This window comes from Mustelus asterias, chromosome 25 (genome assembly GCF_964213995.1).
Source record: "Mustelus asterias chromosome 25, sMusAst1.hap1.1, whole genome shotgun sequence".
Classification (NCBI taxonomy): domain Eukaryota; kingdom Metazoa; phylum Chordata; class Chondrichthyes; order Carcharhiniformes; family Triakidae; genus Mustelus; species Mustelus asterias.
This window is the reverse complement of record NC_135825.1, coordinates 8,311,504-8,325,574: the sequence shown is the minus strand read 5'-3', so window position 1 is coordinate 8,325,574 and position 14,071 is coordinate 8,311,504. Positions and strand designations below refer to the sequence as shown.

At 48.0% G+C, this 14,071-nt stretch overlaps 1 protein-coding gene across 1 annotated transcript in view; it reads left to right on the top strand.

Annotated features, from left to right (window-relative positions):
* The window catches only part of cntn2 (contactin 2), a 213,594-nt gene that overhangs the window by 96,275 nt on the left and 103,248 nt on the right, over positions 1–14,071 (top strand). Inside the window, exon 3 of the mRNA XM_078242070.1 lies at positions 11,191–11,335. Within this exon, the coding sequence (XP_078098196.1) occupies positions 11,191–11,335 (145 nt within the window). The remainder of the gene's footprint in view (positions 1–11,190; positions 11,336–14,071) is intronic.

Here is a 14,071-nt window from a genome sequence, read left to right as displayed (position 1 = left end):
ACAGTTTCAATGGTGCAGAGGAGGGGTGGGGGGGGGGGGCGGTGCCGGGGGCGGCGGGGGCGTGTGTTTGGGGGTGGAATTCGACGAGAGGCCCAAAAATTGGTTGCAATTTCCCGCAGGATCTTCAGCTGGTGCCAGCCATGGTGGATCGGTAATTCTGTTGGAGTTTGGTGTGAAACTTATTGCATCCCGGATGCAGATGAAGACCTGGCCAGAATCTCCCACCCACACACCCGATTCTCCGCAACACCAGTGGGGTCCTACGACGGTCCAGAACGCATCCGGCACAATGTGGCGGTCAAATGTCGGGACTCACCGGGACAATGCCTGGGGCTGGCTCCAGAGTTTGGGATGGAGACCACCAGCGACCCCTGACCCGGGAATGCCACAGCAGTGGGTGGGGGAGCATTTAACAGGGGGATCTTCCAGATTCGGTGTCATCGGGGAAGTCTCAGTCTTCCTGGAGATCCATCTGCTTTTGCAGGAGCTCCGACTTTTTTCTTCAACGGTGGATCAGTGATGTTGGGCGCCTTCTAAGTATGGTCCCCAGGTTTGATGGCAGAACACACGACATCATACCGTGCCAGAGTATGGTGCTAAACCCCCAGGTACATAATTAATGAGATCAGGGCTGGAAGATGTCGTGTGGTTTCATGTCACCCTCCTCAGTGAGAAATACTTTCTCTCCCTGTCCCCTGCCACGGGATTAGTCCCAGCTGGGAGAACTCTGTTGACATTTCTCTCTCTCTACTGAATTTCTCTCTTTCTCCAGCACTCAGTATCCCTGTTGTACTCTCTTTTCTCTCTCTCTCTCGGTCTCTTTTCCTGATGCTCTCTGTCACATTCATATGTGCAGTCAGAAAGCCTTGCTCATTAGCAGGAGAGAGAAAAAGGAAAATGACCCTTCTGCCCATCTGACTATTCCTGGCCCGCATTACTCCTTATTAACTTCTGTAGAGATTTTAACTGTTCCCCTGGAGGGGTTTGATTGAGGTTTTTACAATTTTGACCGAGTGGACAAATTATGAGTCTAGGGGGACACGGACATAACCTTAAAATCAGTTGGAAGACACAATCAGGCAAGGAATCAGGAAACACGTCTTCGTGCAAAGACTGGTAGATGGTGTAATGACCTCAACGAGGCCCATGAGGTTCGCCTCTTTGAGTATGAGCTCCCTGATTGAGGTAATGATTGCCTGCCCAGTCAGGGAGTCTCACCTGTGCGTATAATGAGGAGTGTCAAGGCTACTGGCAGCCCGGATTCTGACTTTGTACCTGGAGCACTCTAAGAGTGGAATTGAGTTTGTAAATAAAGGGAATCTGGTCAGGGACACCGGCCTCTGAGGAGTTCATTCAGATGTGTGGCAATAAATAGATGGGTTTTTAAAAATTCATTCATGGGACACGGGCGTCGCTGGCTGGGCCAGCATTTATTGCCCATCACTAGTTGCCCTCCAACTGAGTGGTTTGCCGGCCATTTCAGAGGGCAGTTGAGGGTCAACCACATTGCTGTGGCTCTGGAGTCACAAGTAGGCCAGACCAGGTAAGGACGGCAGATTTCTTCCCTAAAAGACATTAGTGAACCAGGTGGGTTTTTCCGACAACCGACAATGGTTTCATGGTCATCAGTAGATTCTTAATTCCCGATATTTTTTATTGAATTGAAATTCCACCAGCTGCCGTGGTGGGATTCAAACCCGGGTCCCCTGGAACATTAGCTGAGTTTCGGGAATAATAGCCCAGCGATAATACCACTCAGCCATCACCTCCCCTGATTAGCCATTTTAATTCTGGAATCGCTGAAATTTTGCAAAGCAAACTTATTACGGGGGCCACGGCAGGTAGATGGAGTTCAGATAGCAGAACAGGCTCAAGGGGACGGAATGGCCTCCTGCAGTTCCAATAGGAAGGGGAATTGGCCTGAGTCTCAAACAGGTGGTCAACCAGCTGCCATGTGCTTCCTACCTGGCACATGAGTCCCGATAGACTAACCAACAGCTAACCTCTGGTCCCACCCCTATTTCTCTGTTGTAGTTTGGCTGATAATCAAACTTATCTTCTTAAATGTCTTGGTAACGGGAGTGACAGCAGCTCCAGTGGTTGAGTAACTAAGCTTCCTGCTGTGTGTATTGTGTGTTTTGAATGAAAACTGTTCTTGCATTAAAGGTGCGCAGTAACACTGAACGAGCTTGATAACTTTTCATTGTCTTAAACTGAGCTGCTATATGAGTGTACAAAATGTTTATTGAAGTTTATTTATTTGTCACAAGTAGGCTTACATTTACACTGCAATGAAGCTACTGTGAAAATCCCCTAGTCACCACACTCCCGCACCTAATCAGGTACAGTAAGGGGCAATTTAGCACGGCCAATGCACCTAACCTGCGCATCTTTGGACTGTGGGAGGAAACTGGAGCACCCAGAGAAACCTCAATCAGACACAGGGAGAACAAGCAAACTCCACACAGACAGTGACCCAAACCGGGAATCGAACCCAGGTCCCTGGTGCTGTGAGGCAGCAGTGCTAATTGCTGAGCCGCCATTGCTGCTTTAGTCGGTAACCAGCGAGCTAACTCTCTATGAGGGCAGGCTCGAGGGGCTAGATGGCCTACTCCTGCTCCTATTTCTTATGTTCTTATGTTCTTATGAATTGGATTCAGAACAACATTAAAACATAAATAACACAAATGTTGTGGACAACTTTTGGAACTCCCTCTTGGGCTGGCACAGTGGTTAGCACTGCCACCTCACAGCGCCAGGGACATGGGTTCAATTCCTGGCTTGGGTGACTGTGTGGAATTTGCACATTCTCACCGTGTCTGCGTGGGTTTCCTCCAGGTGCTCCAGTTTCCTCCTGCAATCTGAAAGACGTGCGGATTAGGGTGCATTGGCCATGCTGAATTCCCCCTCAGTACACCTGAACAGGTGCCAGAGTGTGGCGACGAGGGGATTTTCACAGTAACTTCAGTGCAGTGTTAACGTAAGCCTACTTGTGACACTTTAAAACTTTTAACCCTGTCTCATCATTTGCACTCATTATTCAGACTAATAGTTCAATGCAGTACTGAGAGATTGCTACATTGTCAGAGGTGTTGTTCGTCAATGCAACATTAAACAAAGTCCAGTTCCAGTAGCTCAAGTAAATGTCCTAAATGGCTATGATATTACTTAATAAAGATACCTTGGTCAACGTTCCCCTCAATAACAATGAAAACCACATTAACTGGTTATTAATCCATTGCTCTGGGACCCAGTTGGTACACATTGACAGCTAGGCATATTGTAAACATATATATTAGTCACCACTATTCAAAAGTGAATAATTGTATATGAAGCACTTTGAAACATTCCAATGTGACAAATCCCCACAAAAGTACAGATAGTATTCAATATTAACTCGCTTCCTTGACTTTGCTTATAACTCATTTGATCTGTGACACAGAGCAGAGTGTTTAAGTTATAGAAATTGTGCACAAGAGGAGACTATTGTGACTGTGCCAATGGTAGCTTTTCAATAGGAGCTATTTATTCTAAATCCATCTCCTCATCCTTTTCTCCCTATTTTCCCTTTCTTATTTTACAGACCTAAGTATTCATGTGGTAATGTGCAGAATTGTAGCTTCTAGTTGTAGGCTTTGAAGACTTGTCCTGATGGGGGAGAAGGTGAGGAGCATTGCCTGAATTGGGGGGAGGGTTAGGCGCACTACCGCTAGCATTGAAAATCAAGGATGTGCAAGAGACTAGAATTGGAGATCGCTTTACCATGAGGTTGGACCATAAGATATAGGAGCAGAATTAGGCCATTCAGCCCATCAAGTTGGCTCTGCCCTTCAATCATGGCTGATATGATTCTCATCCCCATTCTCTTGCCTTCTCCCCATAACCCTTGATCCCCTTATTGATCAAGAACTTATCTATCTCTGTCTTAAAGACACTCAATGACCTGTGTAGTAGGGAAGCAAAACATTGCTGGAACAAAGCTTTACAACAGAGGCAGCAAAGTAAGGTAACATTGTGGGGGTAATCTATCAAACAGCAAAGAACAAGAAAATTACAGCACAGGAACAGGCCCTTTGGCCCTCCAAGCCTGCACTGACCATGCTGCCCGTCTGAACTAAAACCCATGACCCTTTCAGGGACCATGTCCCTCTAAAGAACATAACTTTTTATTAAAAATATTATTTAAGAAATCGATTCATGGGATGTGGGTGTCACTGGCTCAACCAGTATTTATTGCCCATCCCTGAGGACATTTAAGAGTCAACCACATTGCTGTGGGTCTGGAGTCACATGTAGGCCAGACCAGGAAAGGTCGGCAGATTTCCTTCCCTAATGGACAAGAGTGAACCAGATGGGTTTTTCCAACAATGGTTTCATGGTCATCAGTAGACTTTTAATTCCAGATGTTTTATTGAATTCAAATTTCACCATTGGCCGTGGCGGGATTTGAACCCAAGTCCCCAGAACTCTCCTTGGGTCTCTGGATTACTAGCACTGAGCCACCACCAGCCTGCACAGACTATTGTCACAGACAGCAAGTCCAGAAGAAGTGCACAATTACCTCCCAAGTTTGTGATTTCCATTGCCTAGGACAAGGGCAGCAACCGTATGGGAACATCACCACCTTCAACATGTCCTCTATGTCACAAGCATCGTCATTCTATCATCATCACTGGGTCAAAATCCTGGAACCCTCTACCACATGGAGATATAACTCCTGGGGCTAAAGGGATCAAGGGATATGGGGGGACGGCGGAATCAGGATATTGAATTTGACATGATCATAATGAATGGCGGAGCAGGCTCGAAGGGCCGAATGGCCTAATCCTGCTTCTATTTTCTATGTTTCTATAGTTCCAGAAGGTGCCTTGTCATCATCTTCTTAAGGGTAATCCAATGTGGCCAGTGTCAGTAATGGTCACAGCCCCAGAATGAATATAATTATTTAATTAAAGACTTGTTTTGCGTGTGTGAGTGGGAAGGTTCAAAGCCCTGTTCCAGAACTTGAATGCAATAACCCAGGCTAACATTCCAATGCCTTACCGAGGGAGTGCTGCCCTTACAGAGGTAAAATGTTAAACTGGGGCTCCTTCAGCCCTCTCAGGTGGATGGAGAAGATTGGCGTTATGTTAGAGTAGAGCAGGGGGGTTTCCTCCATGTTCTGAACGATATTTATCTCCACATCAACGTCAACAAAACATAACCTGGTCATTTCCACAGTTTTGTTTGTGGGGGCTTTCTATGTGCCAATTGGCTACTGTGTTTCTTACATTACAACAGTGACCGCCCTTCAAAAAAGTACTTAATTTGCTGTAAAACACTTTGGCTTGTCCAGTTATCGTGAATCATAGAACACCTACAGTGCAGAAGGAGGCCTTTCAGCCCATCGACTCTCCAGCAGAGCATCTCACCCTGACCCTATCCCCATAGCCCCATGCACTTGTCCCACTAATGCCCCGAACCTACAAATTTTGGGACACTAAGGTGGAATTTTCCCATCCGGCCCACCACAGGAATCGTAGAGGTCGGGGGGCCCCACGCAAAGATCTGTTGATCTCGGGTGGGATTTTCCAGCCGCGCTCACCTCATAACCGGAAAATCCAGCCCTCAGGGGCAAATTAGCATGACCAATCCACCTAACCCGCAAATCTTTGGAGTGTGGGGGGAAACCGGAGCACCCGAAGGAAACCCACGCAGACACGAGGAGACATTCTACACAGAAGCCGAAATTGAACCCAGGTTCTTGGCGCTGTGAGGCAGCAGGGCTAACCACAGTGCCGTGGTGATAAACGCTATCTAAATGCAAGTGTTTCTTTTTTTGTGCGCAAGGTGTTTCATTCCTGGCGTTTTGGGGGGCACATTGCACCTGGCTTTCAGTTGATCAAGGAGCGCTCTATATGTGTCTGCACTCTACGTGTTTTCATTATCTGTGCATATTGTACAGCATGATTATCTCTCTACAAGACAGCACAATTAATATGACTTTCAGATGTCCTGACATCTATGCAGCTCAACTAAATAGATTTGCTATGAATATTTCATTGTGGGTAATGTGCCGTGATCAGTTCCTTTAGGCTGCTCCTTGCTCGAGACATTCACCCTATATTTGCTTTCTGTGCATCAAACAAGCCTAATTTATTTCTCCTAGCGTTCGGACACAATATGTTGATGGAGGAGTCTGTTTATTGTGAAATGTTACTCAACTATTTTTCTCCCTCTGTAGCCATCAGTCAGAAATCTCAAAACTTATCTCTGGGGTTTGCCTGCCATTTATTATGCGCGTATCCGTGTACAACTGGAGTTTACCTCGTGCTGGGCAGTGGAGAGCGTGATTTATAATCTCACACATGTATTCATTACTCAAACACCCATACTTAATCATATCCCATAAAATAATAATTTACCTATGTTGCACAGTTTCTCACGGGCCAGAGTTTTGCTGTTTTGTTTTGCAATCTGTCTTTTTCTCTCTCTTTTTTTGGCCTCTCTAGGAAATTGTATTGGCTGCAATAGGCTAGGTGGGATTTACGTTGGCAGTGTCTTGTCTTCCTGCTCCAGCACTGTATCTGAGAGGGGGAGTGACAGGTTCAATGGACCAGCAGGTCTTTATCCACGCCCACTAATTTAGTATGTTCGTCAGCACGAACCGTGGAAGGCGATCAGAACTCCAGTTTGTGTTGGAGAGAGCAGGAAATTTTCACAAACATTGTTGTACCTGGATTTTCCAATTGGCATTTCTTAACTTAAATAATTTACAACTGGTGTCATAAACATCAGCAGTCAAAAATCTCTCGCTATCTGTCTCTCCGGTTTTCATTCTGGGCAGGATTTTCCAGCTGCAGTCACCCCAAAACCAGAAAATCCCGCCTCAGGTCAACGGACTTTGATTTGATTTAATTTGATTTGATTTATTGCAGTCAAATGTATTGGTACACAGTGAAAAGTATTGTTTCTTGCACGCTATAGAGACAAAGCATGCCGTTCATAGAGAAGGAAAGGAGAGAGTGCAGAATGTAGTGTTACAGTCATAGTTAGGCTGTACAGAAAGATCAATTTAATGCAAGGTAAGTCCATTCAAAAGTCTGACAGCAGCAGGGAAGAAGCTGTTCTTGAGTCGTTTGGTTCGTGACCTTAGACTTTGTATCTTTTTCCCGACGGACGAAGATAGAAGAGAGTATGTCGGGAGTGCGTGGGGCTGATTATGCTGGCTACTTTTCTGAGGCAGCGGGAAGTGTAGACAGAGTCAATGGATGGGAGGCTGGTTTGTGTGATGGATTGGGCTACATTCACGACCTTTTGTAGTTCCTTGCAGTCTTGGGCAGAGCAGGAGCCATACCAAGCTGTGATAGAACCAGAAAGAATGCTTTCTATGGTGCATCTGTAAAAGTTGGTGAGAGTTGTAGCTGACATGCCAAATTTCCTTAGTCTTCTGAGAAAGTAGAGGCATTGGTGGGCTTTCTTAACTATAGTGTCGGCATGGGGGGACCAGGACAGGTTGTTGGTGATCTGGGCACATGGACCTTTGCATGGTCGCCTTTCCCACCTCCCCCCCCGCCGCCCCCCCCCCACCCCTCCCCCCACCCCCAGTACCCAGTATGATTCCCGTAGCGGGTGGGGCAGGAAAACTCCCTCCTCTTGTCTCATTGTCTCTGGCCAGAATCTTACCACCGATCAGACTGGTGGGATTTTCCCATCCCGCTGCAGTAAACGGAGATTTGGCTGGCCGCCAAATTCTCCGACCTCGCTGCAGCGGGAATGTGGCATGAACGGCCGGCAAGATCGCACCCTCTCTGTTTATGTATACCTCTTTCCAACTTAATGGCCGGAACTCTCCGGTCTCGCACTCAGTCCGCCCTCCCCCCCCCCCCCCCCCCCAGTGAGAATGGAGAATTTGGCGCTCAGCCACTGTAGCAGGACTGGAAAATCCCAGCTGCAGGCGAGGTCGGAGAATTCCGGCCAGCGTCTTTCACAGATTCATTCTTTAATCATTGGGTAGTAAGTCCCTGTTTTAAATTGCCTTATTCGGTGTTGCTCTACTTTAATACTATGGATATAATGGGACTGGTATGCTCACTTGTACTTGCTTTAGCTGCATTTCATGCCACATCTAGGTAGCATTGTGTGATGCACACAGCGTCATTCCAGAGTGGGTACAAGAAGGAGTGTTCAATTGCATTCAGAGTAACAGCAACTTTGCTTTTGACTCTGTGGTACAGTTTTGTATAAAGAGTATCTACTCCAAGGGTATTCACTGGGTTACATTCCTGCAGCCCACTAGCCAATCCCTTCATGCTTGCCACCTCTCTCTGGCTTGCCAACATTCCCATTTGCAGCGTCTCTGCTCTCGGCACCTCCCTGCATGACCCTCCCGCTCTCCGACCCTCCTGCTCCCCGACCCTGTCGCTCACCATCCCTCTCTCACTCCTCGACCCTCCCACTCACTGCCGCACCCCTTCACCGGCTCCATCCCCACCCCTCCCAGTCTTGGCTGTTCTCACTCCCTCGGTCGTTTCCACCCTCACGCTGCCCCTCTCCGGGATTAACTCAGAAGTCGGCTGTAAAGCAACGGTGCATTACTGCACAAAATAAAGTAAGGCAAAACCACAGGCCTGTGGTGAACGCAAACTAGTCCTAACTGGGATAATGCAACAATGGACCCACTCAGGGGTCTGCTTTATAAAGGGCTCAATATGCAAGTTCCACCTGTTAAGGTAATCAAGTCCCACTGGGAAGTCAATCAGGGATTCCCCATGTAAGTCCTGAGGGTTAGCACATCTCCAAAGCCCCCACTAACAGCGAAGGTTCAGGGGAGTGAAATGGAAGCGAATGAGAGGCTTGGAGAGGGAGGTGGCGAGTGGGTGAGGCAGTGAGTGGAAAGGTTGACAAGGGGAGAGGCAGTGAGTAGGAGGGGCATCGAATATAACAGGCGACGAGCAACAGGGACACCGAGTGTGAGGGAAGACAAGTAGTGGGGGCAGCAAATGGGAGGTAATTAGAAAGAGCATATTTCCTTAATAATTTGGTTTTTTTCCTTTTATTTCATTTATGAATAAAATAAATTAGAAGTGTACAATATTTCAATTACATGGCAGCACGGTGGCACAGTGGTTAGCACAGTTGCCTCACAGCGCCAGGGACACGGGTTCAATTCCGGCCTTGGGTCATTGTCTGTGGGGAGTCTGCACATTCTCCCCGTGTCTGCGTGGATTTCCTCCGGGTGCTCCGGTTTCCTCCCACAGTCCAAAAATGTGCAGGTTAGGTGGACTGGCCATGCTAAATTTCCCCTTAGTGTCAGGGGAATTAGCAGGGTAAAAATGTGGGGTTACAGGGATAGGGTCTGGGTGGGATTGTTGTCGGTGCAGACTCGATGGGCCGAATGGCCTCCTTCTGCACTGTAGCTTTCTATAATTCTATGAGGATAAGCAAAGGTATAATTACTGTTGTAACCAGAGACAATCTAACCATCGCCCATTGGTATTTAGTGACATTATCATCACTGGATCCCTTATTATCAACATCCTGCGGGTGACCATTGACCAGAAACTGAACTTGACTAGTCACGTTAATACCATAGCTACAAGATCAAGTCAAAGGCTTGGATTATTGTAACTCACTCCTGACTCCCCCAAAGTCTGTCCACCATTTACAAGTCAGGAATGTGGTTGAATACTCCCCACTTGTCTGGATGGGTGCGGCTCCAACAACACTTAAGAAACTCGACACCATCCAGGACAAAGCAGCCCACTTGATTGGCACCCCATCCACAAACATCCACTCCCTCCACCACCAACGCACAGTAGCAGCAGTGTGTACCATCTACAAGGTGCACTGCAGCAAGTCAACAAAGCTCCTTAGGCAGCACCTTCCAAACCCACTATCATCTAGAAGGACAAGAGCAGCAGATGCATGGGAAACACTACTACCTGGAGGTTCTCCTCCGAGTCAATCAACATCCTGACCAGGAAATATATCGCCGTTTCTTCACTGGCACTGGGTCTAAATTCTGGAATTCCCTCCCTCACAGCACTGTGGGTGTTCAAGAAGGCGGCTCAGCACCATCTCCTCGAGGTCAACTTGGGATGTGCAATAAATGCCGTCTTTGCCAAAGAATGAATTTTTAAAAATCAGGCAATTTCTGTTCAGTGTTAAATTAAGGGGATGTCACAACTTATTCTGTTGTCAACTGCAATACAGGCAGGAGCATTCCCTTCCAGTCAGGGAACATTCAGCAGTCATGAGCATTCAGCCTCCGATCTTCGGGTAAGCGTTCTCCTAGGCAGCCTTCACGACACACGATAACGCAGAATCGCTGAGCAGAAACTGATAGCCACATTCCGCACACATGAGGACGGCCTCAACCTGGACCTTGGGTTCATGTCACACTATCTGTAACCCCCACGACTTGCCTGGGCTTGCAAAATCTCACTAACTGTCCTGGCTTGAGACAGTTCACACCTCTTTAACCTGTGCTTCACCCTCTCTCCACTCACATTGTCTGCACCTGTAAAGACTTGATTACCTCTAAAGACTTGCATTCCAACCATTATCTTGCAATTGTGTCTGTGTCTATATATGCCGTGTTTGTGAAACCCAACTCTCCACTCGCCTGATGAAGGAGCGGCGCTCCGAAAGCTCGTGATGCCAAATAAACCTGTTGGACTTTAACCTGGTGTTGTGAGGCTTCTTACTGCAATACAAATAACCAATGTCATTGAAAGACAAATCAGAATGAAATAACACAGAAGGAGACCATTTGACCCATGCTGTCTGTACCAGCACTTTGAACGAGCTTTTTAATTAAGTTCACCCGTGCCTGGTTTTTCTCCGGACTCCTGCTAATTTTTCCCCTCCCAGTGTTTACACTCCTGAAGTTTAATATTGGGATCTGCTTCCATCACACTTTCCAGCAGCGCACTGCAAATATTAAAAAACACAGACTGTCCCCCTCTATTCTCCCTTCCTCGTTTGCCAACTGCCTCAATTTTCACGTTAAGAAAACGGTTCCACGCTCCCTGCATCGCGGTCCATTTCCAAGACACTGTTTTTGTGCACACGTTATTTCAGTGGTTTACTGGAGCACTAATACTCAGGGGACAGCAGAGAGTTCCGTCAGCCCTCTCGGAGGAGAAGAAAGGTGCAAACACAATGCTGACAGCTTGAGCACTGATGTGTTTTCTTTCTGTGTTACAGACTGGGCTGCTGTCCAAAGTGTGAAGGGGGATTTCGGGCCAGTGTTCGAAGAGCAGCCATCGAACACCCTGTATCCTGAAGGTTCGACTGAAGGCAGGATGACGCTGAACTGCCACGTTCGAGCCAGCCCCCAGCCTAAGTACAGGTAGTGCACAGTTTGCTTGTCCGAGAAATCTTACCACTGAGCGAGTGTTCTTCAAGCATGGGCTGAAAGTTTGCTAACAATGTTCTGTAAGAAGTCTCACAACACCAGGTTAAAGTCCAACAGGTTTATTTGGTAGCAAATACCATAAGCTTTCGGAGCAATGCTCCTTCGTCAGATGGAGTGGTCTCTGTTCTCAAACAGGGCACAGACACAGAAATCAAATTACAGAATACTGATTAGAATGCAAATCTCTACAGCCAGCCAGGTCTTAAATGCACAGACAATGTGGGTGGAGGGAGCATTCAACACAGGTTAAAGAGATGTGTATTGTCTCCAGACAGTACAGCTTGTGAAATTGTGCAAGTCCAGGAGGCAAACTGTGGGGGTTACTGATAATGTGACATAAATCCAACATCCCGGTTTAGACCGCCCTCATGTGTGCGGAACTTGGCTATCAGTTTCTGCTCAGCGACTCTGCGCTGTCGTGATAGCCAAGTTCCGCACACATGAGGACGGTCTAAACCGGGATGTTGGATTTATGTCACATTATCAGTAACCCCCACAGCTTGCCTCCTGGACTTGCACAATTTCACAAGCTGTACTGTCTGGAGACAATACACATCTCTTTAACCTGTGTTGAATGCTCCCTCCACCCACATTGTCTGTACATTTAAGACCTGGCTGGCTGTAGAGATTTGCATTCTAATCAGTATTCTGTAATTTGATTTCTGTGTCTGTGCCCTGTTTGAGAACAGAGACCACTCCATCTGACGAAGGAGCATTGCTCCGAAAGCTTATGGTATTTGCTACCAAATAAACCTGTTGGACTTTAACCTGGTGTTGTGAGACTTCTTACTGTGCTTACCCCAGTCCAACGCCGGCATCTCCACAACAATGTTCTGACCAGCTGAGATCGCAATGAATAACATTCCATTAACTTTCTTAATTACCCGCTGAACCTGCATATTACCCTTCTGTAATTTATGTACCAGGCTATGGTGGCACGGTGGCGCAATAGTTAGCACTGCTGCCTCACAGCGTCAGGGATCCAGGTTCGATTCCCGGCTTGGGTCACTCCCAGCGCGGAGTCTGCACTTTCTCCCTGTGTCTGCGTGGGTTTCCTCTGGGTGCTCCGGTTTCCTCCCTCAGTCCAAAAAGATGGGTGGGTTAGGTGGATTGGCCATGCTAAATTGCCCCTTAGTGTCAGGGGGCCTAGCGAGGGTAAATGCATGGGTTTACGGGAATAGGGCCTGGGTGGGATTGTGGTCGGTGCAGACTCGATGGGTCGAGTGGCCTCCCTCTGCGCTGTGGGATTCTATGGATTCTATACCCAGATCCCTCTGCATCTCAGAGTTCTGCAATCTCTCACCACTTAGATAATACACATCTTCCCACCAAAATGGACAATTTGACATTGGGCGGGATTTTACAGTCTCGCTCGTCCCAAAACCATAAAATCCCACCCAAGATCACTAGGCCTTTCCATTGTCCGCCCCTCGCCCGCCCTGATTCCCGTGGCAGTCAGGGTGCTAAAATTCCAGCCATTTTCTCACATTATAATCCATTTGCCAGATCTTTGTCCGCTCGCGGAACCTCTCTGTATCCTTTTGTAGACCCTGATCGCTGAAAGGAGAGATGCCTCCTTCCCGGAAACCCTGCGCAAATCATAGCCCCTCCAACACACCACCTCCACCCCACTTCCCCTCACAGTTCTGGCACCCCACATCCACCCTCCTCTCTGCCTTATCTAACATACCCTCAGCATCCCAGCCACCCTCCCCCCACAACCTCACCCCCTCACCAGGGCCTGCCAACCTAGGCCCAGTGGAGTCCCAGACCTATCCAGGTTTGGGGGTATCCATGGTCCCTCCTCCACAGATCAAAGAAACCCTACAGTGCAGAAACAGGCCATTTGGCCCATCAAGTCTGCACCGACCACAATCCCACCCAGGCCCTACCCCCTTATCCCTACACATTTACCCGCTAATCCCTCTAACCTACGCATCTCAAGACACTAAGGGGCAATTTTAGCATGGCCAATCAACCTAACCCATACATCTTGGGACTGTGGGAGGAAACCGGAGCACCCGGAGGAAACCCACGCAGACACGAGGAGAATGTGCAAATTCCACACAGACAGTGACCCAAGCCGGGAATCGAACCCAGGTCCCTGGAGCTGTGAAGCAGCAGTGCTAACCACTGTGCTACCGTGCCGTCCACCTCCCCGACATTCCGCAGAACTGACCATGGTCACTGATTCTGTTGTGGCACGGAGCTGCTGGTCTCCGGATGGTTGAGAGCTCATTCTAACTGAAGGGCCATCACCCAAAAAAAATTTAAGGAGGCTGAGCCGGCCTGGCAGAGGCGTGTGGAGTCTGCCCTCATAATCCTGCTCCTCATGTGCCAATTCCCATTGCACAGAGTTGGGCAAGCTACTCCTGTCCACTTCCTTTCTGTAGATTTTGCCACCCATTATCATGAGGTAGAAATCTACTGCACCAATCCGCTCCCCAGTTAGTTCCCATTGTAATGCGTGTGAACCCACCCAAACCATCCCAAAGATCCCTGGCTGTAGGTTACAAAAAACCTTTTTGCCACCTTGGTCCACATGGCAGCAGGCACGATGGGCGGGATTTTCCGGTCGCGCTTGTCCCAAGAGCGGAAAATCCCTCCCAAGGTCGACGGGACCTTTGCATGATCCGGCCCCACCCGCTACGATTCCCATGACAGGCGGGA